The 27,889-nt window shown below is 43.5% G+C and overlaps 2 protein-coding genes and 2 non-coding genes across 4 annotated transcripts; all 4 read right to left on the bottom strand.

Moving 5' to 3' along the window:
• Nucleotides 1-94: 94 nt before the first annotated feature.
• ncapd2 (non-SMC condensin I complex, subunit D2) lies at nucleotides 95-22,861 on the bottom strand. The gene is made up of 32 exons (XM_036538119.1): nucleotides 22,786-22,861; nucleotides 22,075-22,191; nucleotides 21,796-21,871; nucleotides 21,178-21,236; nucleotides 20,870-21,045; nucleotides 19,818-19,963; nucleotides 18,372-18,499; nucleotides 18,140-18,263; nucleotides 17,797-17,944; nucleotides 17,462-17,659; nucleotides 16,803-16,937; nucleotides 15,869-15,956; nucleotides 15,026-15,209; nucleotides 14,711-14,829; nucleotides 14,092-14,298; nucleotides 13,635-13,809; nucleotides 13,455-13,539; nucleotides 11,733-11,869; nucleotides 11,201-11,333; nucleotides 10,989-11,067; nucleotides 10,640-10,853; nucleotides 9,883-10,033; nucleotides 8,490-8,601; nucleotides 8,139-8,262; nucleotides 7,870-8,025; nucleotides 4,855-5,032; nucleotides 2,051-2,145; nucleotides 1,778-1,858; nucleotides 1,160-1,343; nucleotides 621-780; nucleotides 371-487; nucleotides 95-282 (listed from the first exon to the last, which is right to left on the bottom strand). The coding sequence occupies exons 2-32, from the start codon at nucleotides 22,187-22,189 to the stop codon at nucleotides 200-202; spliced, it is 4,167 nt and encodes a 1,388-aa protein (XP_036394012.1). The 5' UTR covers nucleotides 22,190-22,191; nucleotides 22,786-22,861; the 3' UTR covers nucleotides 95-199.
• Nucleotides 20,106-20,422, bottom strand: LOC118785302. The gene has a single exon (XR_005005279.1). It is a non-coding gene; the product is annotated as a small nucleolar RNA U85 (small nucleolar RNA).
• LOC118785300 lies at nucleotides 21,343-21,634 on the bottom strand. Its single transcript, XR_005005278.1, has one exon. It is a non-coding gene; the product is annotated as a small nucleolar RNA U85 (small nucleolar RNA).
• A 497-nt stretch (nucleotides 22,862-23,358) lies between the features above and the next one.
• LOC118784202 (inhibitor of growth protein 4-like) lies at nucleotides 23,359-27,372 on the bottom strand. Its single transcript, XM_036538280.1, has 8 exons — nucleotides 27,313-27,372; nucleotides 26,735-26,806; nucleotides 26,289-26,455; nucleotides 25,740-25,854; nucleotides 24,997-25,111; nucleotides 24,611-24,755; nucleotides 24,446-24,507; nucleotides 23,359-24,105 (listed from the first exon to the last, which is right to left on the bottom strand). The coding sequence occupies exons 1-8, from the start codon at nucleotides 27,347-27,349 to the stop codon at nucleotides 24,066-24,068; spliced, it is 753 nt and encodes a 250-aa protein (XP_036394173.1). The 5' UTR covers nucleotides 27,350-27,372; the 3' UTR covers nucleotides 23,359-24,065.
• Nucleotides 27,373-27,889: the final 517 nt, after the last annotated feature.

The raw sequence follows: 27,889 nt of genomic DNA, 5'->3' as shown, positions 1-27,889 counted from the left end.
TTGAAGATCTTGATTCTGCCAATTCAAATTATCACATTACCTATCAAGGCTAAACATTAAAAATATAAAACAGGAGAAGTAGGACACAGGGATACATTGATAAATACTCAAGTGCTTCATAGACAGACATACAAAAAAACGAAATAAATCAACTAGTAATGAAGGAGAAGAGAGGGGGGCAATTAAAAAGGGGGTAAAATCAGTGTCTGAGCCGTGTTCGTCGAGAGGAGCGTGAAATAGGCGTGGTCACTTTGGGCGTCTCACTCTCTGCCAGCACAGCATCTACAGGAAAGAGGAGAACATTAGGCCAGTGAAGATGCCACCTCAGTACGAGTCAGTTCACATCTGCAGGACAAAGCTGCAGCCTCACCATCCTCTTCCTCATCGCTGCTGAAGGTGATCTGCGTTTTCTTGGGGGGCCTGCGACGTGGCTTGGGGGTCACAAGGTCACTGTCCTCTAAGCAAGAGGTGGAGTGTTTCCCTTTACCTGAGAAGCGAGAAGTCAGAGACTTGTAAATGTATGTGTGAAACTGTTTTGGTGTTACTGTCATGTACCTGCTGTGAGAGGCAGAGAAAGCGACATAATGAGCTGAAGTACAGTGAGCCTGCAGAGCGAGCACCTCTTGTGGGCCTGCGGCCGCCTTTGCTCAGGGGCTGCGGAGTGCACACACTCTCCGCTTCTCCCCCTTCTCTCTGCTCTTCTGTCTCTCCGCTCTCTACGTTTTCCAGCCCTTTTGTGTGAACTGCAGTCAGCTTCTTCTCAAAGTCCTCCACCTGGGACTGAGAGAGAAGGGGGGCTTAAAACAGAACATCAACACTCTCACAATGCTGACAAACAGAGAAACAGTGACAGACACACTACAGGACTGGAGTAACTCAAAGGAGCTGTCTGCACAACCTACGGTTTCATAGACTGTCACAGTCAAGCACTACCAGCATGGAGCAGATGGCGTGAGCTGTAAACATCACCATAAGCTAACGAAACGAATTTCGAATCCCCCCCCCCCACGCCACAATACTGGCCGGAAAGTGCTCAGGATACCTGCAGAAAGTGCAGATTACTCGGCATTACAGCCTTTTCGTGCCAGAGGAACATGACTGAGAGACAAACACGCTGCGGCTATGGGATAGCGCAGAAAGCACACGGCGGCGCGGGCACCTTGAGCTGCGGCTTGGCCCCGCGGCGCAGGCGGGACATGATGGACAGCAGGGGCTGGTAGACGCCGGGCTCCGCGAGCTTGTCGCTGTAGCAGTCCCAGCACTCCTGCAGCCGCTTGAATCCCCGTTCACACACGGAGAGCAGGGACAGCGAAACGGCCAGGTCACACCACTGCCTCTCCGTCCTGAGTCACGGCGGAGATGGGGGAGGGAGGGAGGGAGTCACTGCTATGATCTTTAATCACGGGGGCAGAGAAGGGCTACGCCATACTGAGGCATGGAAGAGTGCGAGAAACACTGGACTGCTTTTTTTATGCTCCACGGTTTGAAATTATGTACATTTTTCAGGCCTGGCAGCACTCTAGCGTTCCCATCACGCCAATTAAGCCTATTACCAGGAGCCTATCGTTTACTAAGTGTGAGGGTGGGTGTTAAAACAGTCATAGCACATTAGCGGCCCTGTTGACCCATTTCTCTGCTGCGCAAGGATTATAACACCACCCAGTCACGACCACAGAAACGGAGAGGCTTGACTGCAGCGCACAAACTGAGTCAGACAGCACTGATGATGCTCGATGAGAAATGCATACAGGTGGAGGAGGCAGGATCATTCACTCACTTTGCCGTCCTGAATCTCTGACAGAGTTTCTCCACCAGGCTCTCCGTCTGCTTCTCCTTTGTGATATAGGAGAAGAGTTGCCTGGGAAAGAGGGGACAAGTTAATCACGTCTGCTCTGCCCTGCCCTGCCCCCCCCATGACTTCACTCCCAGCTGTAGTGAAACATGACATGATCTGTTAATAGTGAATCGATGCCTATGAATCTTCAAACTATGCATAAACTTCATGATTGCAACTGCACAGTGGACCAACACATGCAGACTGATCCCTCACTTCATGATGGTATGAAAGTCTTCCTCCTTCATCCCTCGCTCAGGGTCGGACAGGCGACTGATGATGTCAGGGAGTAGATTGTAGATGGCATTGTCCTGCCAAGATGAGAAAAAAAAGCATGAGGGGACCTCTGATTGATGAACTTGTTTTCTTCAAGGTAACATCTGGCTGAAACCCACAGGAAGTTAATGAGCAAGACGCTGGCTCAGGTCCAAACATGCCAAATTGCATGTTCTCATACATTCTCTGTGAGCCAGATACTATCTTTAACTGGTCGCCATCTTAAGGACTGTGACTGAGACAAGGAGGTGGCAAGACATTTCCTCTGGCAGAGAATGCATAGATGCATGCATCCTAATGCCAGTCTTTCAAGAACTGTGACTTAAGCCCCCACACACGTGCCGCATTCCATGCTAAAACACATCTGTCCTGGAGAAGGCGGGGATTCCTGATAAACTGTATAGAGAAGTGCTGATGCTGGGATGTTTTCATTTCTCTCACTGCTTTTGATACCTCCTCCTTTCCTCCTTGAATTTCTTCTTCGATACGTTTTGCCACAAAAAAAAATTGAGGAAGAGTAACCAAGACATATATGCAAACTAATGCAATGTCCCCGATGTTTAAAAGGTTAAACTGATGTCCAGTACTGCTGTATGCAGTGATATTAGAATATGTTGTGTCCATTTATTAAAAAGGTAACAAAGAATGTAAATGATATTACATATCATTTAATTCCTTGACTTAAATGCCCTTGTGCAGTCCATGTTCTGTGTTAATAAGGCAGTACAATAAGAGTCTCTTTGCATTATGTAATTTGTACAGAAAAATGAGGTAGAAATTTTAAAATTAAAACATTGTCAGTTTTTGCCAGTTACATCAGGTTCAACTGGACTGAGGTCAACTTGCTCTGGAATGGACCATTTCCATGGTATTACTGTGATAATGAGGAGTTTTTAGAGGGTCTCCTCCTCACCTCAAGTATTCTCATGCCTGACAATGCTTACTCTACAACCCGCCTATCAACACCTACATGATGAACTGTAATGACTAACAGGACCTGCCCTTCAAGAGTTTTTCCCCACAAGCTTAAGGACAACTTATAATTCCTTTGTTTCATAAGGGCTTTATTTAGAAAAAAAGATCATTCCAAGGAATCTTTAAAACTTAAAGATCAAATCTCAGACACAGATCAAGCTGTGGAATTATACCAAGTACTACATAACTAAAATGAAACCAAATCTTACATGGATACTGACAAGCAAACCAAAAAAACGCAGCAGATAAACCGAACCATGGCATTGTGTATATAAAATCAACCGTAACATGCTTAAAAAAATCTTAAAGGATCCACAAAACCATGAGAGCAAATTAAAATGACCATATACATCCATGTTAAAAAATAGTTATAGGATAAAAGTCAGGCCTGGGCTTGATGGATCCAGTGGTTTCTGGTTCTACCACAAATGCTGCAAAGATAGTCTGTGTTAATAACTCTGTGCAAAGATATACTTTCTAGTATTACTGTTAGAAGTCATTTCCACCCATGCCCTCTTGTTAAGATGTAAAAAATCAGTTTCAAATAGCTTCCATGACTCACCACATAAATCGTTTTAGACTTACACATGCCCTGAGTCTTTGGTCTTGAGTGGCTTTCAACACAGGCTGGACCTTATATCCCAGGTTCAAAACTGGCCAGCATAGCTGAGTTGACCAGGTATTTGTGTCTCATTTTTAGGCATCCTAGTCAGACCCCTGCAAGTTGCTTGGATGATGTAGATGCGCAAATGTACTGAATGCGTGGTTGTGTGTGCAGGTGTACTGAAGGATTGCATTCATCTTACTTCAGTGCTCCTGGGCAAGTGCAGAAGCTGTAGATTAGACTGATTTCACTACGACAACTGGTAATTAAAAAAAAAAAAAACGCTCCTAAATGCTCAGAATCTCCTTTTTACGGAAACCAGACTGCTGCCCCTTCCTCTACTTTGTTGCGCTTTCACTAATATTGTGACCCAAACTGGACACGCTATTCTAACTGTAGTCTGAGGCATAACATCCAACAGCTGGGTTATAGTATAATCTACTTTTTGCAAAACATATTTGCCTTTTGTACTGCTTCCACACGAATCACAATTCCTGTCAGAGTTGAGTCTAAAATGAAAATCCATGCCTTTTTCACACTGCATACTAACTTCTACCTCTCAGCAAATTTTCTTGCATTAGAACCCTGCCAATGTGGACACCTTTTCATTTGGTGGTGTTAAATTAGGCTTGAGTCATGCCAAAAAAATTCTACTTAAAATTAGCTAGCTGCATTACTCTGGACTTTGGCTATGCTCAGTTTTATGTATATATAGTACTGAAGGTGAAGGAAGAATAAGATTACTTGAATTCTGGGCAATCCTGCTTCTCAAAAAGTCTTTTGGTGGCCTTAATTTATTTTTTTAACCACTGAAGCGCATTTTACAACTTATTTTTTATAAACACGGTTTATGCAAGTTCTTTCTGTCTTCTTAGGATCCTCTGTAAAGATTTACTGAGGCACTGTGGAGAATCAACTTATTTTCCTTGGCATCATCCTTGGCCGCATGTTGGTGTTCTTGCTGCAGAGCACATTAGTACAGCAATGGCCCTGCACCTCTTTAAATGCATAATTTTCTACAGCCCTAAAAGCAACGTGAACAACACTGGGAATCATTTCTGAAAGCATACGTTTAATTTGAAATTGTTAATGCTTAAGCACATGGAGGTTGAGCTTCCGCCCGCAGCGGAATACACTGGACGAGAGGCAGAGGGGTGGTACCTACCTTCGTGGCGAGCTCGTTGAAGAAGTTGAGGGCCAGGCTGGCAATGTGAGGCTGGGGGTCGATGAGCAGCATGGCAACCTCGCTGACCTGCCCCTTCACCTTCAGAACATCCTTCAGCACCAGCTGCGTCAGCACCGTCACTGCAGTCTGCCTCACCGAGGAGCTCTCGTCACTCAGTCTGCGCACAGAAAAACCCGTTGCTGCAGGAACCTGCTCCACGCTGTACACAGCGCATTGCTGCAGGTACCGCCTGCCTTACGCTGTGTACAAAGCACACTACTGCAGGCACCCTCTGCTCGACACTGTGTACACAATGCAATCACTGCAGGCACAACTTGCACTCTAAACGCATGGTGCTAGGCTGCACGACACTGCAGCTTTCAACGCGTTTAATTCCTGAACTTGTGTGTGTTCAGAACAGTAGTTTCCATAACAGAATGCATGAGGACACTGACTACAGAGCACTGCACCAGCTGTCACAACATTTTGAATGAGAAAGAGCCCTAACAGGTGAGCCAATGATAAAGGTCTGCAGCGGGACTGTGATCCCGTGGGATTCGCAGCAATTAAAGCGGAGGCGGAGCAAATTTCATTATGCTGCAGGCAACAGAAGGAAGACGAGAGAGAAATGGAGATGAATGCAAGACAGATCCAACTCGCTACCAGCGCAAATAGTACCTCCGGGTGTAGCGTAACTAATCTATCAGGTTTAGAATCTACACTGCGATCCCACCAGGGGTACTCCTGTTGGCTCTGATTGTGCCCTAACACCGGAGGGAAATCATGTAATGCTGTCATGGCTCACAGAGCCACCTGAAATAACATCTCTTGTACTTGCAGAGCTCAGGGAGGCATTTAAAGCGAGGAGGAGATGATCAGCTTTTAAGTGTTCGATGCATTACAATTCCAGGTTCTATAAGTTTCACACAAGCCACTGGACTCTGCGGTGCTTCAGTTCAAGAGACCGAAATACAACAGTACATAATGCGCAAATATGTTGCTATAGTAACCGCAGCATAAGCCAACATTGAGACAAATTGACAGCACAGTGATCCGTGTACTGTACTAACAGAGTTTACCTTGGATGGGATTCCTTGCATTTTCTCCGAAAAACAACTGAGCCATAACATGCTTATTCAGTGATGCTCAATAGACAATGATGGGGCAAAGAATAAAACAACTAGTTTTCAGAAAGTGCTTCTAGACATGAGTCCTGCCATGGGGCCCAGGGACTGAGGGTTGCACTAGCTTGCCTGTACAACATCTAATTCAGGTGCCATGTGCATTTTCCCCCCCATTTGATTGTCACTAGAACTCCGACAGTCAAACGCTCAATTTAGTGTCTGGAAATTCAAATGTAGTACAGCTGGCAGTAGTACTAACTTCTAGAAAATTTAACTCTGCAATCCAAATATGCATGCGCTGATGTGGTACAGGTCTGACCTCACAACCCTATCCTCCCTCTCAGACAAAGCCACCTGCTCTTAAAATGTCTCTCTAGATGCTGAAAAACACAGCCATGGAACAAATGCAGTTGTCAGTATGAGTCCAGCTAAAGCAGCGTAGTCCTTTCGATCACCTGTCTGGGAGTTACAGCAACCAAAGTGCATTCTAAAATATTCCGTTTTAACTGATTAAAGAAACCATTCCAGTTTTTTTTTCAGGTTTTTTGTGAATACAAACAGTGGGTTGGCTATATGGCTTACACAGTTATCTAGGTAGCACAGTTCTTATAGACTAGTGGTTTTAATTGGACCCACCTAAAGTGACTGGCGAATTAGATGTGAAGGTTCATTTTGTAAATAAAGGCTACTTGTGATTTTTCCAAGGACTCACTCTCCTGACCTCTGATTGGTTATTCATAAATTGGTGTCACACTACTATGGAGTTGATAAATAAGCAAGGTAATGTTTTTGTTATACTTTGTTGGGAAAAGTTTTTCCTAAGACACACCATTCAAACTTCGATCAGCTGCACCACAAACCCTCACTGGCCATGTCAAATACGCCCTCTGCTGGCACTTTCGTGTCAAGACAAGCTACTTGTTTATATGCTGTCAAAAGAAACATCTAATCAACAAACTTGTTTCATATTTACATTATATACTGTGAATACTACCACTTAATCAAATGAAATCCTAAACTTGGTCTCTTATAAACATCTTTTAAAGAGGTTTTTGGATTAACAATTTATCACAAAGTGTGCTTGACTTAGTAAAATGCTCTCCAGTAACGGGCAATTTCCCAGGTGACCATAAAACTGCCTTAACAAAACCCTTACTTAAAGACAATCTTGACATCTCCATGAAAAGCAATTCCAGACTCACAGCCAACCTACCATTAAGTAAAATTCTGGAAAAAGTAGTTTACAAACAACTTCATGATTTCAAGGAAAACTATTTTGGAAAAATTTCAGTCTGGTGTGAGATCTAATCAAAGCATTGAGACAGCTCTGGTCAAAGTGGTTAATGACATTAGACTAATCACTGAGAGCAATAATGTAGCCACCCGTATTCTTTTAGACTTAAGTGCTGCTTTTGACAATAGCATATTAATTCATCACTTAGAAATATGGGTCAGTCTCTCACACTGATCTAAACCAGTTTTACCCCTACATAAGAGTTCTTTGTCAGTATAAGTGATTTTGTATTAAAGAAAACACGTTACTTGTGGTGTTCCACAAGGATCTACTCTTGGTCCTATTCCTTTTTCATTGTGCATGCTGGAAGGCCATTGAGAGATTACAGGTGGTCCAGGATACTGCTGCCAGAATTCTTAACTAGAACCAGAAAGGAGTAATGTTCTGTATGTTCTGGCTACACTTGACTCCCAGCATCCTCCAGAATTGATTTTAAGGTTCTTTTGTTTTTAAAGCTCTTAATGTCTAGCACCTGCATTCATTTTTGAATGCTTGTCTGCATATGTTCCTACCCGTTTTCCTGCTTGTGCCCTTAGGTGTTCAAATGTTGCCCTAAATGCAGCTACACATCCTATGGGACACCATTTGCTCTGTTACCTGGCGTAGAGGTTCTGAGTCCAGGGTTCGAGTATGTTGGGGAAGCGGACAGTGAGGTCTCCCAAGGCAATGATGGTATTGGCTCTGACCACAGGCAGGGTGGACCTCTCCAACACTGTGAAGAGCAGCCTAATGTTCTCCTCACAGACTGAGGGGCTGCAACAGAGAAAAACCTTAACAGGATACTCAGGGTACCTGAGGTAAAATGAGTAATGCACATATAGAGCAGTCTCGCAGGAGACCGTATTCATTCACATTCATTCAGTCACCTGATCATCATGAACTGTGCAAGGGCCAGGCAGGCGGCGGTGGTAAGCTGGGGGTGAGAGTACCGGCCAGGAGAGCTACACACCTTCACCAGCAAAGGCAGGAAGGCATAGAGCAGGTTCTCCTCTGAACAGCAGGGAGAGGGGGGCGTTAGAAGGGAATAAACCACAGTAGGCTGTGGCAATTCAATCAGAGAAGGTAATATAGGTCAGGTAAATGGAAAAGAGGGAGGACAGTACACAAAAAGGCTCTGCTCTGAAGGAAGGGGCAAAATTTCACACAAAAATAATAGAGTGAGGCATGAGGGACGAAAGGGCTGTTAGACAGTGATGAAGTGTTAGAATTAATCTCACCTGCTAATAGCTCAGTCTCACAGATCTTGCGGATAAGCTCCGCCTCCGTGTCCTCTGCTGAGGCACCCACCAATCCCAGCTCTTCCTCCACACAGCTCTCATTGGACGCCTGCTGTGGGAGGAGCAGTTCATGACAAACTAGGTGAAGCCACGTGAATGTAAAGAAAGCCTGACACACATCACCAAAACAATACTCATGAAAGATCATCAAATAAGCAATTTCCACTTGGAAATTACATCCTTAGAATTGTAAATCTGATTCAGCTTTAAAGTAAAATTTAGATCACAACTTGATCTAAATTTCACATTACGGTATGGGATATGACACACCTATGAAAATTGGCTTCCCAAGTTTTTTTGAAAAAATGGCAATGTGTCAGAAATGGCAATGCTTTTTGTGAAGGTTTGGACAGAATACAAGAATGAAACTTTATGAAACATATATTAAGTCATGCTTTTTTGAGGGACGTAGTTTCAGTGTGTCTGGAAGACCAAAATTTTCCCTGCTACAGATAGATCGGACCACTGTTTGCTACAGACAGTGAATTTGATTCATATCAGCCATCCAGACAGATAGTGTGGGTAGCTTGTCTGTGATCAAGTTTATCATCCATTACAACTGGAGGGACATAAATGTGCAAGTGCTCAGTGAACCATTCAGGTGATTGTTTTGTTCATCAGCGTAAGCCTTGAAAAAACCGAAATAAGATAACTAACCTTCTTAGTGAGTCAGCTTGGCTGCTGAAGTGCAGATGCGCTTAATTTATCAATACTAATAAAACATACAACACCGCATCCTTACTGTCTGCTTAATCTAGCCATAGAATACAATGGCTATACAACAAGAAGCAAACCCAAGGTATCAACTGCCACAAGCAAATCCACCACCTAGCTCCTCTTTGAACACAGAGAACACCCAGGTGATTGGTAATTCTTTAAAATTTACATTTGTTCATTTGGCAGACACTTATCCAAACAGCGGGCCAGACAAGATACAAGCTAGCTGGTAAAGACAAGTATATGAAACCATTTTTAAGGAAAACAGTTTAGTACATAAATTGTTTTAGGTGGTTGCGATTCTGTTGATGAGGTGAGTGCAGAAGAGCTGTGTCCTCAGGCGTTTCTTAAAAATATTGAGGGATTCAGCAGAACAGATGAAGTGCAGAAGGTCATGCCACCAGCGGGGGGCAATGGCAAAGAAAGTTCTGGATAGTAAATGCCCTGCCCTACACAGAACCCTGATTTTGGGACGAAATCTCTACAAAACAATGTAAAGGAGGTTTTAATGAGGTGTATTTAGTCCTGGAAGAGAGCTACCTGGGGTCTTCAGACGAAGCACCTCAGATCTCCCTTTAAGTGCAGTGGATGCTGGGGTGTCACTGTCTGTGCTCACCTTGGATTTGTTGGAGGTGCTTGCAGCCTCTCTCTCCTCATTCTCCCCTCTCCTCCGTCGCAGCTCCACGCTGACACTGCGCTCCAGGTGAGAAATCTGCCAGAAGGCCACACTCCCACAAAGCGCCAGCAGCTGGGCCAGAGACACACAGCTTACTGTGGGAGAGGGGGAACAACAAACATTCAAATTACTTTATTGGCATTTAGCAGACCCTCCTACCCAGGGCAACTTACATAGGTTACCATTTTTTTTTACATGTTACCCATTTATATAGCTGGATATTTATTGTGGAAATTCTTGTACCTTGCCCAAGGGTACAACAGCAGCACCCCAGTGGGGAATCGAACCTACAGCCTTTTGTTTACGAATCCTGCTCCTTCCCACTACGCTACACCGCAGCCAATTTAAGAAAATACACATTTAAGAAAATAAATGTAAAATGGAAAGATGCATCACAAGAAACTTAAGTGGCACCCCATGGTAGGTACTGACACATGCACAGTGCTTAACCACTGTGGTTGAGCCCTTATTCTCACAGTTCACGTCAAAGCCACTTGGCCAAACAGACAAATGTGAGACAGGTAAATTAAGTTCGTCACTGCAAAGCAGTGCTAAGCAGACACCCTTAACCGAAGTTATTTCCAGTTTTTATATTATCCATTTATATGGCTGGATGACCCAGACTGCTACTCCAACTACTGAGTTAGCACTTAAGTTCTCAAAATGACCTTGGAGTCTGCGAATTTGCTTACTTTGCTTGTCTGGCTCCTCTTCATCCTGAGCCTGCCCACCCTGAGACTGTCCACCCTCCTTACTGCCTTCTCCTCCCTCAGCAATCTGGTCCAATAGCAGGCGCGAGCATCGCTGGAGCAGGCGGGAGCAGAGTTGGTCAGGTGACTCCGCTAGGAAGTAGATCAAACGGACAGCCTGCTCCATGAAGCTCTGCCAGTAGGGGTCAGTCATTACCACACCTGGGAAAGGAGGGAGGGAGTGGCTTAAAATGGGACACCACAGTATGGTATGGCTATCGATATGCGATTTTAATAAAAAAAATCTTAAGCTTCACAAGGCACTGATTGTCAGGGCGAAAGCGAGACTGTTCTGACCTTCTGCGATGGCCTGAGTGAGGCAGGTGAATAGCTGGTGGTCCTGAGGCAGTCTGAATGGAGGGCTGTTTTTAGTTTGCTGAGACAGAGGGAGAAAAAACTGGAGTTCAGATTATTGCTCCAAACACCCACAGCAGAAATGCTGTTAATAGAAAACAGATAGGCTCCTTTTTAAATGAAGACACACGACACTGAGCTGAGTGTATGTTTACCTTGTTGTGGTCAGTGATATGGGAGATGGCGATGACCGTGTCTCTGGCCAGCAGGAAGTCTTCAGTCACTTTCTCCCCAAGAGCCACAGAGCACAAAGTGTCCAGATTACTGAGCACGACCTCTCTCTCCACTCTGAAACAAGGTCATTCACAGCACTAGTTCGTCACTCAGCACAAAAATAAGGTTTTATATCACTGAGCTTTGAAAACAACCTCACAGTCTAACATATGGCAAATAACCTTCTTGAAAAAGAAACTTTTTAAAGAATTTTCTAAAGGTCACAGAACAGTAACTCAACAGAATGATTAAATTCGTATTTGCAAGCAGTCATAGCACCAAGTAGCTTTCTCCTGCCTGACTGCTGAAGCCAAGTTGGTTTTGGTTTGGTTACTAACTGGATGGGAGACCTCCTGGGAAAACAGGAGGCTCAAAGTGTTCAATTATCTATACAATTTCATCTGTGACACTACCAACAGACCTGTAGCACCCGAGGATGCGCAGATGAAGCGCCTGTGAGTGCATTTATCTCACCTTGCCGCCATGCCCAGCAGCAGCACAGCGGCACGCCTTTGCAGGGCGGAGCTCTCCTGCTTCCCAGTGAAGCGTTCCCACAGGACCTGCACCACACTGTTCTGCAGACTGCTCCCGCTGCTGAAGAACTCCTGCACCTGCAGAGACCCACAGCCAGGTTAACGCAGGGGCTCTGTATCACGTGCGTGCATCGGTCGTCAGGGGCAGGCACCACTCAGAGCTACTGAGGCACAGACTCGGATCAGTTTTGCTAAATTAATTCAGGTAACTGCGCGCAACAGATTTGCAGGAGCACTTAAATCAATTTGGCATAATAACTGATTCAGTTATGTAATTAGGATGTAAAACTAATCAAAAACCAGAACACCTCCAGAAGTGCAGAAGCAGGGATATACTACCCAGTTATTGAATGCTATGAACAAACTGCAAAAAGCTCCACAAATACAGGCAGTTCCAATTTTAAGAAGACTCGGCTTTTGACATTTATAAAAATGCAGCCATCAAATTGTTTTGTGCCCTGATTTACAAAAAAAGCCTAGGGAGTGAGAATGGGAGCAAAATGGAATTAAATGAAATTTGAAATGGAATGGAATGAATGTCAGAGGAAGTATAGAAGATCCTTGCCTCATTCAGCCTTTACTTTAGTCCACTGCCTTGTCTTTCTTATTAATTTAATATTCACTCAGTGAACTCATAAGGAAAGCCAAAGATTTTTTTCACCTACCAAGTGTACTTACTCTTATTCACCCTGTAAGAAACTTCCTAAAGACTGCAATAGGCATCTGGATATGCTCAATGTCTTGTCATTTCTGAGCCACATTGAATATTCCTAATGTACTTTGTGCAACTTTATTTAAATGCCCACGCATGTACAGAGTATTAATGCACTGTGTACTCAACTGATCTATATGCACTTTCAATACTTGTTATAAAGACATCAGAATAGTTCTCTATTTTTTATATATATACAAAAATTAAAATTATATACATATATACACACACACAGGCATGAAAAAGTTTTGACCCCCTCCTGATATCCTTGCATGTTTCTCTCACTGAATGGTTTCATATCAAATAAAATTTAATATTAGACAAGGGAAGTTAGTTATTACTGCCACCTGCTAGTCCAACCAGGTATTAGGTTTAAGGGGGCATTTTTTTTCGCAGGGGTGAAATGGGTGAATGTTAACTATTTTCACTGAAGGATCAAAATAAACATTACAATACTGCATTTTGTGTTTACTTGGGTTCCCTTTTTGCAATATTACATTTTGTTTGAAGATCTGAAACCATTCAGTACTCCAAATGGGCAATAATAGAGAATATCAAGGGGGTAAATACCTTAACACCACTGTACATTTTATATATATATTATATATATATATATATATATATATATATATATATATATATATATATATATATATATATATATATATATATATATATATATATATATATACACACACACACACACACACACACACACATATATACATATACATACACACACTTGCACATATAATTTATAAAATATATTTGCAGCATTAAAGTATCCTCAAACAGGTAACTGCAGATAATATGAAGACAAAAAAATCAAAATATATTAAGTATGACTGATACTATATTTAATCCCCATGGTAAAGTAGTGGGACAACAAAACATGCTAAAACTTTGGTCACGTAGCTTTTTGAGGGAGTCAGTGTTGATCTATTCACTCACTATCTCTTCCAGACACTGGATAGTCCCCAGTGACGCATCCACCATCAGCTCTGAGAGGCTGTCCACCAGGGTCTGAGCCTTGGCTCTGAGGGAGACAGGAAATTTAACACACTCAGTACATCATAAAATGTGAGAACAGTACATTAATTATTCCACAGATAACTGTCTTTGCATACTGACCTGGTGGTGTCGCCCTGTGGGTTGAGGTAGAGCCTCCTATAGGCCTGAACAACTGCTTCCTTTACTGCAGCATCGGTGGACCAAACCAGTGGGAGCATCCTCCTCACTCCCGACAGAGAGTTAGCCACGCTGAACTCGCACACGGTCACACAGAACTGCACAGCCTCCTGTACCACTGAGAGAGACACACACACACACACTCAAATTCAGTGATCCTCGCCATGTTTTCACAAATGGACATTGATTGTCCACTGATGATTTGTCTTTCAAAAGGATATATACATATGGATATGAAAAAGAATTAGCCACACAGCACACATTGATCCACTGTCTAGGACGTCTGGATACTGAGACGATGCAACAGGTGTTTACTGATACTGGCAGTGTCAGTGTTCAGTATTAGCACAGTACATAAAAGAATTAACACGCTGATCCAAAAAGAGCAGATAGTAGTTACCAGAGGTGGTTTTCCAGTAGAGCATCATGTTGATGACCGCAATGGCCTTCTCCACCTGCAGGGCAAAGCTCTCTGTGTCCCTCAGGTACTGAACTAACATCTCCTGCTTCTTTAGCTCACTCTCCTCTGCTTCATTCCTCCCTGACCCCTCCTCCTGTGGGGCAGGGGGCTGCTCCTCCCCTTTCTGAGGGGGATCCTGCTCTGAGCCTGAGGAGTAAAGGCAAAGGTAAGAGTGAGGTAGGTTGAGCTGGGTCTTCTGCCCTCAATGGTCTGTGTGGTCTACTGCTTCATGTAAGTCTTTGCCAGCAGTTCACACTAAATTAAGAGGCAGTGGTACCCGAGGTTCCTTAGACGCCGTACTCTTCCGAGCTTGCAGAATCACACATTTTGATCACACAATTTGAAACTGAATGTCTGTTTGCAAATGTAATTGGGCATTTTAGAATAGAATCAAATGGTTTCCACAGACACATTATTTAAATAATCTTTAGAAGCATTCACACCACCTGACAAAATTAACCTGTCCTCAATTGGGAAAAGCCAGTGCGCATGAAGTGATGCTTAAACAGCATCTTTCCAGACCTACATAAAAGCAGACTTGTGGTCCCTGACTCATTACCTTTGAAAAGCAGAGCCAGTGTGTCCGTGACAGACTGCACGGTGAGGGTGGAGAGAGCAGAGAAGAGCTGTGACTCAGGGAACACACTGTGGGCTTGAACACACAGTCGCACAGCCTGCCTGTAACACAAAGCGAGGTGCTTATTAACACACAGCGTGCACTCAGTCATACAGCCCTGCCTGGATGAAAACAGAAGACAGACCAAGGACCACTGAGTGCACTGTTCTGTCTTGCAGGCCTCTACCTGCCCTCATGTGATATTTTGGACAATTCAACCAGGCCCAACATCCTGCACTGCCCACACGCAGACAGTACCTGTACTTGTTCACCCTCAGGAACTGTGCGATTTTCACAGCTGTGTCCCGATCGCTCTCCTCCACCTCTTCCTCCTCCCGCTCCCCCTGCTCCTCCTCACTGCCTGGCTCCAGCTCGGCCCTGATGGTCTGCAGCAGTTCGGGCTCCATAGCCTCCCACAGCTCTGACGCTTCGATCACTGCCACTGAATGGAAGGGGGATGCAGACTGATGTCAGACTGTATGCAGGAGCACCACTACGATGGCCGTCATTACAGTGGACATATACAGGGTTGGAAAGTGTCACTGTACTCTGCAGGGGGGTTGTTAGTACACCTAGTTGCCTTCAGATTACCAAAGAAGCCGCTCATAGCTGACTGACTGCCAGAGAGCAGCATTTCCCAGCCTCCTGACATTAACAAGCACGCACACACATGCTACAGACACAAAATACACAACACACACACTGTCAGCTTCCTTTCCCCCCTTCTCCTCCTTAGTCTCTGAGGGAGTTTGAGGGTGAAACTTCCTGACTATGGGTGGGCCCTTACAACAGAGCAGCCAATCTGTACTACACTGCCAAGATTCCCCACCAACCAAGAGGTGGGAGAGCTGACCCTGTCAGTCAATTACCTCGCATTCGCCTTGGGGTCATCATTAGGCAAAAGGTGGGAAAGGGCATGAATGACAATCCAAAGAAACACAGCTGTAGCTTAGCAGCAACGAACAGGAATGGTGTGAAAGGAACAGAAAATGAGGGAAATGAGGGGGTTACTGTGAGAGCTTAGGCTGACAGAAACACAGCCGGTGTCAGCTAATTTCACAGAGCTGTCAGAGTGCAGATGGGAAGGATATGGGCAATTACCAGGAGCCTTCTCTTTCCCCCTCTCCCTGAGCTCTCTCAGCTTAGCCGTCTCCTTCTCCAGGGGCTTCTTCAGATCAGCGCTGCTCAACTGCAAACACAACAGACAACATTCATCTTTCCTAAGAGCCTCCGTCCATACTAGGGTTGAGCGATAAACAGTTCCCTTCTGTTATGCTGTTCTGAGAATACAGGACAAGTTTGCTGTACAAACTTAACTGACGTTAGCTTGAAATTGTCTGAAACAATTTAAATTTAATATGAAAACAGCATAAAAATATCATATTACAGACATTTATAAAGTACGGAACACACAATGAATCCCAGAAAGTTTTATTTATAATAAAACTCCTCCTTCATTAAGCTTAAATGCAAAACAGCTGCAGTTGTGTGCTTTTTGTTATAAGACCATCCATTCTCATCTAGTCAATCCAATTACACACTCATTTCAATGCAACACCCCAAGAAGTGGAGTTTACACACTCCTTGTGTAATGGCAGAAAACGCGATTATGGTGTAATTTAACCCCCTCCACTTTCAGCAATGCAGTGATAAACAGCGGCAATTATATGTACTTATAAGTAATTATGTTCCCTTAGCTATTGAATGCAATGAGAAATTGTGCCGTTTATGAAATTTTAAAAAGCTCTCATAACTAGTACACAAGTTGTGTGTAGATAATCGTTAAATATATAGCTAGATTTATAACAGTACACTGATATCACAATTGATGAAATCTCTTCAGATACCACAATGTCCAATATCGGCTATTGCCACAACCCTAGACCATATCAAATCTTCCACAATTCAGTCTAAAACTTCACACTTCTTTTCCATGTTGGATGACATGGCTTTCAAAAATATAACATAACAATGCATCTGGTCAGTTCCACAGTGGTGGCCGCACAAATGAGAGAAGTAACAGTGCTGACTTTACCTTGCAGCTGTAGGGGTTGTGAGCGATGAAGGCCGCCAGCAACTGGATTGAGTTCTTACACACATTAACTGACTTGTCCATCAGGCGACCCACGGCCAGCCCCATGACTTCACTGTACCGGCACAGGGGCAGAGCCTGTGAGAGAGCATGCAAAGCACAGTTACATTTACATTGAGACATTCAAAAAAACAGCAGTTCAATACCGCGTCCACTTAGAGGCCCAGCACATCAAGGAAAACTTCAGCCAACCAATAGTCACAATGTGTTCAATCTCCCCGGTGCAGAGAATAGCACCACAAAAGCTTTACAAAGAAATGCCTGTTAGTCCTAAAGTGAGAAAACCTCACAATGAAGGTTAGACAGCCCTTTTCATTAAATTCCATGAGACTAATGGAAGTTTCTGGGTGTTTTACAATCCTTTTTACAACAATGAGAATGTCTATGATTGAAAAACGTACATATTTAAAACTGCATAGTCAGTTTTCTAAATGGCAACTACTGAACAGAGCTGCAAAGAACATGTGTGCATTCAACATCACTTTTATGGGCAGACAAATTAAGAATTAAGAAAGATATCTGCTCCTTCAGAGGAAGCGAGATTTTACACCGTAAGGCTAAGGGACAGCGAGAGAGGCGGGGTCCGCAGGATGTGGCCGCACCTTGCTGTTGACGATACGGGTGTAGACCTGCAGCACGCGGGCTCTGACGTGAGAGTTTGTGTCGTGCAGGTGCTCCTGCAGGGTGTCCAGGAAGCGGTCCCTGTCGGCCCGAGCTGTGTCATTCAGCCCGTCCCCGCTCAGCACCCGGATCAGCACCTCCCCCAGCACCTCACACACGGCCATGCGCATGCTGTGGCTCTGAAAGGTGCAGAAAAGAGTTACTGACCCCCACTCATTCTGCACTCTTATTACGACATAACTGCCATCTCATTCAAACATCTTGCAATACAATTTCATAAGAGGGAGTTTGAGAATTAGTCACTGGTCTACATTACCTCTCCCTCCAGGTGTGTGAGCAGCACACTGATGTTGGGTAACATGACATCAGGCACCAGAGTGCTGAGCTCCGACAGGAAGCAGGAGAAAGCCTTCACGCCCGAACCCTCTCTGCTCAACTCCTCACTCGACTTCTGACCAATCTCTCTGCAAAGTGAGGAACAGCAGGGATGGGAGGAAGGACCTCATTAAACATCGAGTTGTGACAGCAGACGGGGTAATAGTGACAAAGACTAAATGAAGGTACACAACACATCAAAACACAAACGCTGACAGATACTAGGAAGAGGACAGTCTGCTCATTAATAACAACCCCCCGCCACACAAGCACACACACCCTACCTCATGACCTCCCCAACAATGGCCTTGACACCATACTCAGAGCTCCAAACAGCTACAGCCTGGGCACACACAGAGGACAGCTGCTCAAAGTGCTGCAGCAGCTGGATGACCTTTACACTGGCACCTGGGGAGAGAGGGGAAGTGTTACAACATTGCACACAGATGGGTGACATCACAGCACTTACGTCAACTTACGTCCAAGTGAGGAGGGAATAACAGAACAAGCACTGACCCAGCAGGTGGTTGTACTTCTTCACCAGCACCCCCAGCAGGTGGATGATGGCATCACGACTGCCCTTGCTTTTCACAAGGCTGATGGCAGGGTTCTCCAGGAGCTTGTAGCAGCAGCACGTCACACAACTGACAGCACAATGGAGAAAGACTCATAAGACTATCACGAACAACGAACAGGGGCCTGTGGACCTCAGCTTATAAGCAGCAATAAAGACTGAATAAACATCTCAATGAAACAAGGACAGGGCAGGGTAGTTTCCAAAGATAGGCCTATTGCAAACTATGGAGTTCATGGTTTTGTAAACTTTGCCAGCACTCTTGGCTGGGCATGAAAGGATTACAGGCACCAAAATTAAAACAATTATAACAACAAGTACACTTAAAAGCATAATATTCATGAAGGCAGATTTGACATAAATATCTGATTCTTGTAACATAATACACACCAGCAAAGTTTATAATATATAGACCATGTAACAGGGACTGAAATGAACTTTTTGGTCCACCAGCCAAGGTGGCTTGTAAATGAAAAAAAATTGAACAGCCAGTCAGATTTTCACCAGCCAAAACAAAATGTAGCTCGATTCACAGTATATTAACTGCATCTTGCAAGGCATACACAAGTATGGTAGCAACATTGTGTATTATTAGCCAAAAATGCTAACCAGCAAGGTAACGTTACAGCTAAAGGTGACAGCTACCATAGTAATGTTTACTCCTCCTGCTAGCTAGGCAGGCAGTATCCAAGCACGTAAAGTCAATGAAGTTGGACCCAAACTTTCTAGCATGGCCACTCAAAATCAGAGGGGTCTCCCCTTTTTCCCAATGATTTATACAGTTCTGAATATGGTCGTTTACCATCTGTTCTCTCAGTGTAGTTAGGTGTCCTTATTTTTAAATCGACGGTAGAGCCAGTTATCAAATTATGCGACCAGACAGACACGGTTGAGGGTATAACTAACATTGCCTCTCTGAACAAAACTAGCTAGTTGTTGAATCTTCCAGCAGTAGAAAATTTATCATGCTGTCATTCATAACTGGTGACTGGATAACCAGAGGTTGCACAGATGACCAACACAAGATTTCACAACCGGAAAATGACAGTGGGGTACTGTCATTGGCTTACAGTTGAAAAGAACAATAGGAACTAAACTGAATAATATAATTAAAAAAGCACGGGCAACATTGGGCTACAGACCCTGCATTTTTAACCTACCAAAGACAAAATCTACCCCCACTTGCTGGCTGGTGGGTGTTAATTTCACACCCTGTATCAAGGCTCAACAGTGTCCACTTTTAGCTCATTCATTAAAATCAATCAGAAATAATGACCTTTGTAAATGACGTAGCTAGATCAGTTCTACAGACACTCCATCCACCACTTTGTCAGAAGCACCCTGGATATGATCGAGACTTCAACACAAAAAGCTCTAGACTGACCGACCTGACGAATTCCTCCTCCACCAGTGACAGGCTCCACAGCGTCCTGATGTCTAACTGCAGCAGCTGTGTGAGGGCCTGCAGCACTGTCTCCCTCTCAGTGTCCCACTGTATCTGGCCCTCGCTGGCGGATTTGCCCTTCTTACTGCCCTGAGGGAGTGAAGGAAGAGTGCGCGAGTCAGGTCAACTCATGCCGTAAAGACTCATCTGGCATGTAATCGCAAATGAGATAAACGATTACTGTCAAATCAGTACATTATCAATACAAGAGACTGATCACTGGCTATCAATTTGCCCTCAGATTACCAAAGAAGCCGCTCACAGCAGATTGACAGACAGAGTCAGGCGTTCCCAGCCTCCTGACACAGACACACACATACTACAGACTCACAACAGACAGACAGCACATTCACTCTGTTAGCACCTGATCACCTCCTCCTCCATGTCTCTACAGGGAGTGTTAGGGATGGTGCTGCTTTACTGTGGGTGGGCCCTTACAGCAGGGCAGCCATTCTCCACTACCCTACCAAGATTACCCATCAATCAGGAGGCCAGAACACCAGCCTCTTGATCAATCAACTCATATTTGCCTTGGTATCATCACTGGGCAAAAGTCACATGAAAAGACATTTTCCTCATGTTTTGGAGCGCTGCTTCTGAGCCAGGAATGCATCTCACAGAAGCTGGCTTTGTCTTGAGGCACTACTGCGCATTCATGTTTTGGAAAATATAATTGTTATATTACTTCTGTGTTGCAATCCTGCTTCACTTTATGAAAGCAAAAAAAAAATAAAATTCAGCTGAGGAACCACACAGGCCATTAACAGTGCTTTAACGATTCACCACAACTGACCATCTTAGCTAGAGGCAAGAATATAAAGTCTTGATAAGAGAATAATTAGAGATGGAAAAGGACTGGGAAAGAGTGACAAAATATGGAACACCGAGCACAGACACAGACCGGTGAATAGGACTTATCCATGACAGACAAATTGCAATATATAGGTGTCACAGCAACTACGGACACACAGAACAGTAATGCCAGCAAACACATACCTTGCTGGGTGCAGTGATGATACTTTGCCTGTAGGAGTCACTCTCCAAGTGCTCAGTCAGTTTGCAGAGTAGGAATACTGCCATTTTGACAGCGTTGAGCTGCTGCTTTCTGTCCACAGCTGAGAGTGTGGTGGAGAGGAGGAGGGAGGGCAGGGACACCGACAGCCCGCTCACCACTGTGGAGGGAATTACGTGAAAAAAAAAAAAAACCAACTTCAATTTCAACAGAACAAGACTATTCAAGGCTGTGTAATGATGCCAAAACGAGGCATCAAGAGCCAAACACCAGCAGTCTCTCTGAGGCTGACCTTGCACAAGCAACTCCAAGGTGTCTTCTTTTACAGCTATGTCAACAGCCTGGAAATGCCTGGAGGACAGAAAATTCACAGGCAGTGCGTCAGCCAAGGATTTGTACACGAGTATATGTGGGTGTGATGCACAAATTGGGGAAAGTCATACCTACTTTATCAGAATGCCCTCAGATTACCAAAGAAACCGCTCATAGCCAAGTGACTAACATAGAGCTGAGTCTGCCAGCCTCCTGACACACACACACACACACACACACACTGTCTGATCCATTCCACCTCCCCCTGTGTCTCTGAGGAGGAGTTTTGAGGAGTAGGTCAAGTTTATTGTAGGTGGGCCCTTACAGCAGAGCAGCCAATCTCCACTACACTGCCAAGATTACCCATCAATCAGTTGGCAAGGCAACCCAGTCCCCTGGCCAATTAGCTCGCATTCGCCTTGGTCTCATCACAGGGCAACAGAATGACCTAGCTAAACACCTAGTGTTTTTGGAAACTTTCTGAACTATGGCAGACCAATTTCAATAAAGCCTGTATTATAATAAACACACTTAAATCTTACATGAACAAACATCCACACGTATTTAAACTGCCTATAAATAGCAAGTGAATACTGACTGCAGAACGCTGTAAGCAGTGTCGAAGTGCTCCAAGATACATAGTGGACCCTGGCTCCTCAGTGCAGCCCTGAAACCTGAACAGACAGAAGTAGTAAGAGGAAGCAATCAATGACTGTTCTGGCAAAACTGAGGACAATCCTACAAAATGGCCAAATGGACTAGCACAGCATTACATAGGTTGCTGTAGAGGTGACATTGAGCTGCTAATTTAAGTATGGGAGAATGAATGTATAAAGTACTGTACAGACACTGCATGGTCCATACCGGAGTTACTTACTGTGGAGGTGAGAGGCCAGTTGTTTGGGGGAGACAACATCCTGAACCACATACTGATTGATGCCTCCAGTCTTCACCAAATCACTGACGCACACTGGCACAATGAAGTCCCACATCGCTGGAGCACAGGTTTGAAACACGCAATGACGACAGTCAATGTGGAGACACTATAACCATAACGTTCTATTTCAAAATATCTAACCTTAATAAACCTTAACGTTGCTGACTGAGAAGGGCAGAGAGATTATTTCTACTGAATAATGTTAATTAGGCGACTGGCAGAAAAGCGAACATCAGCTAGGTAGCTCTCCTCTCTTGTGGGCGATGTTAGCCAGCTAGCCAACCACCCCACTGTGTAGCACGCCTGGAAACAAACTAACTAGCTGAAAGGCTGGAGACGATGCAATTAACATGAAGTCATCCTCCAAACTGTGGCTGAGACGCTAGCTAACCGAACATCCTGAACGTATCTAGCCAGCAAAGCTGCAATACACCTAGCCAACAGCATACATAACAATAATAGACTGCTACCAAATGTTATCTCGCTATGCTAACGAGAAAGCTAGCTATCTAGCTAGCTCAATAGTAAGTTCCTCTGTAGCTACATCTAGCTAGCTATGTTAGTATATTCGCACTTGTCGGCTAACGCTGGCGAAAAACAATAGGGAACTACTTATGGTGGCTAATTTTAAGTTTATTTAAGCACGCTTACCGTTGTTTGGTGGAAATCCTTGTGCCAAAACAGTCCGAAACTATAGCTCTTCGGTGGGCTAACTGCATCCAGCCAAAAAGCACCACTAGCAACGGTTTCTGGTGAGCAGTTTTGAATTCTCCCCACCGCGCGCCAACACAGCTACGTCATCGGCCTTCGCTCCGTGCGTGGTGCTCTTTGTGAAAGCAGATAGGCCGAAACGATAGGGGCCTTGCAACAGCGGCCATTTACAATCGAAAGTGAGGCTCTTCATTTAAACCAAAATGGAGATACGTTGATACCTGCGATTCAATTGGCTACTTGGATAAAAACTATGCTTAAAGAAAATAAATGCACGTAAGTTTTGAAATTGGTTAACGTCCTGGAATAAACGTGTGTTTACTGACCATGCCACAGAAATCAAATTATTAAGTAGATTTGTCCAATCACTTGTTCTATTACACTGTGTAACATTCTCAGATATTAATCGTTGTTTACTATGTGCTTGCTTATGTCAGTAAAAACGAGCGACAGAAAATTCAAGTTAGTAGTTGTATTTAACAGTTGAGAACAAAATGTACAGTTTCTCCAAGGTTTTCTTACTGTTTTCTCTCAGTTATATACAATAGCTTTTCCCATACACCAGTCCCATCCCACCTAGTTCCATTCAGCACAGTATAGAATAGTGCGGTCCAGTCATATACCAAAGGCATAATAATTTGAGTCCAAATATAATACTGCTGAAATGAATACAACGCAGCAATGGCTGAGATAGGAAACTATTGCTCAGTACTGTACAAGCGTATAGTATTGTATACCACAGTCCAGCACTGTCCCTTTTAACATGTTCCAGTTCTGCATACTACATTTGGATAGTCCTGATGAACAGAATACAGTATGTTGTGGTGTACCGTATAGGGCAGGGATTACTGGTGCTTCATTAATGCTGCTTGTGTTTCTCTGTCAGTTTTCCATAAACTCAGTAAAAATAACATCAAAATAACATTAAAAAAAATCACAATAACAATAATCATGATCATCATCCTTATTGTTATCACTGAAAAAACATGATCCCAAAACTGAAACTACAGCTGTAGCTACCCCTCCATCACATTTTCTTTCCCTGTGAGAGAGAGATGGGAAAGCAAATATGAGGCAACACAAGCACCAAATTCTGCAGAGGGGGGGAAAGACAGACTACACATTATTTCTACCTAGTGAGGGGGGAAAAAAAAAACTTCTATCCCCCTCTCCTCTCAAACTCATTCTCTGACTTTGTGCCCCTCTGTCTGTTGCTCTCTTTATTTCTTTTTCCTTTCCTGTGAGCAGCGTGGACAGTACCTGCCATTCAAAACAGAGGAGAATAGGAGTCAAAATAGTAGCAGTATTCACGGCAATTAAAAATAATGACAGTTACGCAAGAGTGCAATTAGAATTTATACGAGGTGTAAAACCCCCTGCCTTTCGGTTTTTAAGGGTCAATGTTTTCCTTAATCAGCAACTGGTTACAATTTTACAATGGTTACAATTATTGTACAATTATATATACAATTATTAATATTGTGCAAAAGTTGCAAATGCACAAATTCATTTTATAAAAGACAAAACAAAGTGTGTACCCATGCAGTCATTAATGACCTCCTCAAGTTTTAGACATGCATGCCACATAAATCTCTCTCACCATTTTCCCCTGGGCTTGGTCGTCAGTCCCACACAAGCAAAGTGGAACCACTCAATGGAGCACTGCGAAACAACAACAAAAGATCAATTCCACTGTCATACTGTCACAATAGCATCATTAGATGGTGCGATGGCATGAGACACGGTTCCAAATCTTTGCACTCACATCCGTGTTGTCACAGCCAATCATTTCTCCATAGGACACCTGGTGACACAGGCAGTAAGTGGGCTCGTTCGGGTCCACCGGCATATCCAGCACATCAGAAGGGTGGACGTTCCCAAAATTCACTGAAGGGGCATTGAACTCCCCCCTGACAATTAAGGAGAGTGTTACCACCTCTACTGGTATACATTAATACTTAACAGGCTAAAGGTACAAAGACATAGATGGTGACATATTTATACTGCATACCACTGTGACAGGGAGCTTGTTTAGAACACTGAAACTGAGAGTGGAGGCTGACATCATACAATGTGACCAAGAAAAGCAAAGAAATTGTACAATATGGCAAAATACAAAAACTGGGAGAAATATCGAGGTAAAAAGCATACGTATGAATCAGCTTGACTTTCTTCTGTCCGTTTTTGGGGCTCCCATCATCATCAGAGTTCTTCACCTTTGACCGAGTTCGAGCCACTTTCTTCTCTTTGGGCCCCCGCGACTCACCTGAGAGTTAAAGACACAGTCTAAGTCTACTACTACCGATAAGAGCTACAGACAAAACAACATTGACAAAAAACTTGGACAATACCAACAACTGAATTTAGTCAATTTGCAACAAATAATTTTGATTTTAAACACGCATAGCAATGATCATTTGTAATTTCATTTGTGGTAATTTCAGCACCACCATATCAAATTTCTGTTAAAGTGCTTAATCATCAAATTAAAAATAAAGGGGCTTGCCAACAACAAAGTCAGTCATACCACTTTTGGATCTGAACCACAAGTATTTACTGCATTATATATTTACTGAATTATGCACTACCGGGGCCTAAATGCAGTGTATTTCCTATAGCTTACAATGATTAACTAACAAAGTTTCAAATGTATGTGGATGTAGAGAAACCAAACAAAACATACATCCTTAAATGAGGCATGGTATTCAGAGGGGGACACGATATGTTCGTCCTTTAAAAGTAGACATCACAACAACCAGCACACATATACATTACTCTCCTTGTTTTTTTAAACCTGATGACTTTACCACTGACATTCAAGAGAGACACAGTGATGGCAATACTATGTGCCATTGCTTTTGCACAAGTGTTCCCACAAAGACATATGCACTCACTCTTCTTGCCCTTGCTGGAGGTGGAGTCATAGTCAGTGCTCTCAATCTGCTTCTCCTTCAGGTCAGCCTCAAAGCGAGCCAGGTCAGTGTCCAGCCTCCGGATGTGTTTGTCCACCTGAAAAAAAAAATGTACTGAATAATGGCACAGAACATGTCTTTCTAGCTTTACATGGTTTTTTGCAAATAAATAAGGATTCAATTACAGCCTACACTTCTGTACATGTCAAGAACATCTTATTAGCACCATTGCATTTTAACAATGTAATTTACCTTCCACTACAAAATTAGTACATTTGGGTTAGGGTAGGTTTTTTTAATGTAATAATTGTCCTACACTCAATTTCCCAGCATTCAAAGGCTGCACACATATGGATCACAGGGCAAACGTTAGTAGCTGCAAATTGAAGACTGCAGGATTCACAGAAAACTGAACATTTAACTAAACACATGAAGTTACCATGAACATAGATCAATCAGTCAAATACAAAGATATCTATCAGCCCTCCTATTTGTGGGAGACTGTGAGTCTACCATGAGTCAAGTGCTTACCATCTCATATGTCTGCATAGCCAGCTGCACTTTGTCATCCCCAAATTCCTTGCACTTGCTATAGGATTGCTGGATTTGCCGCAGGAGGGACAGTTTCTGTTCTGAAGACAGCGTCCGCGCATTGGCTGTGTATTCACGTGCCAGGGAGTCGATCTGTCCCTTAAGGTCTGTAACAGAAAGGGACACAGAGTCAGTAATGAGTGCAAGTCAAGGAGGTTTATGTGCACCTCCCTGTGGCAGTGCATTCAAAGTGCAAACACCACTGTGCACAAACATGGACACATAAAGACAGATTCTGTTAACTGACGCAGGTATTTTGAGATAGCACCTGAGAAAAAAAGATACAAATACATACTTCACGGACTTTTTGACACAGTAGGTTTCCTCACAAAACATGAAATACCAAATTAGAAACTTCTGAGGATTGGCGTGAGGCTCCCACTTACCTTCAGTCCGTTGGTCCAGGTCTCTCATCAGCTGGAAATTTCTCTGCAGCTCAAACGGCAGATTCTCTATGCCTGGAGTAACGTGATCATGTCATTACACAGGAATATTATATTCTGTGGTATTAACACATGGAACCATTGCATGGAAAACTGCTTAGTTTGATAACTAGCAATGAAGTTCACTGCTTACATCCATTGCAACAATGCAAGTTAGTTGGATTAGCACATATTTGGCACGCAGAAATCCCAGCTCGGAAATGAGTCAAAATGACCACACCAAGGAGACACGTAAACTGATACATTTCTACACCTTCATATGACTCCAAAAAACCTAACTACGTAAGATAGCTACTCAGAGAATCAACACTAAGGACTTATGTTGTTTCGCCAGTAGAATAACGTGTGCAGTGCTAGCGCTAGCGAACTAGCGAAGACCACCCCTTGCAAAATGCCCCGTCATTAATCAACAGTATACATCGCAACAATGTACACACAGTCTATCTCGCATGTACATTATGGCACACCTGATTGAACTAAAACAATCACAGCGAGCAAAATAAAAAGCAAAAATAACTTACTGTCTAGGTAGTGTTCTAAGTACATCCCCGCCGCCATCTTGGATAACAAAAACAACAGCTTTTCCGGTCAAAAAGGAAGTATGGACAGAGCGCAAATTGTTTGATTGACAGTTTCGATAAAAAGGGGGCGGGGTGCTTGCGTTTCGTCTAACACCGTCGCCAGCCACTGTGCTGAAGGAAGCAGAATTACTTAAATTTTGCTACATTTTAAAACAGAAATGGAGTGCTCTTCTGGTTTAAGAATATGTAATATGCATCAATAAATTAAAGAAGATCCCATATCAATTTATTTCTGAATTAAATATTGAGAAGTGTTTATTTAGCAAATGCTTTATCCAAGGTGATTTTAATGCACGCAGTCCCAATTATATTTTCATTTTTACTGGAGCAACTCAGTTGAAGTGCCTCATTCTGAGGTACAACACTAGTTTCCCAAGAATAAGGATGCTGAACTTTTGATAACAGTATCTCACCTGTACTGTGTAGCTTTTATGTCCTTGACAGGCAATCATAAAATTTGTTGCTTATCACCATTGGTTACGCCATCATTGACATGTTGTGAGAAGATGGAGGTAAT

Source organism: Megalops cyprinoides, chromosome 10, assembly GCF_013368585.1.
Source record: "Megalops cyprinoides isolate fMegCyp1 chromosome 10, fMegCyp1.pri, whole genome shotgun sequence".
Taxonomy (NCBI): Eukaryota; Metazoa; Chordata; class Actinopteri; order Elopiformes; family Megalopidae; genus Megalops; species Megalops cyprinoides.
This window is presented reverse-complemented; position numbering and strand designations above follow the sequence as displayed.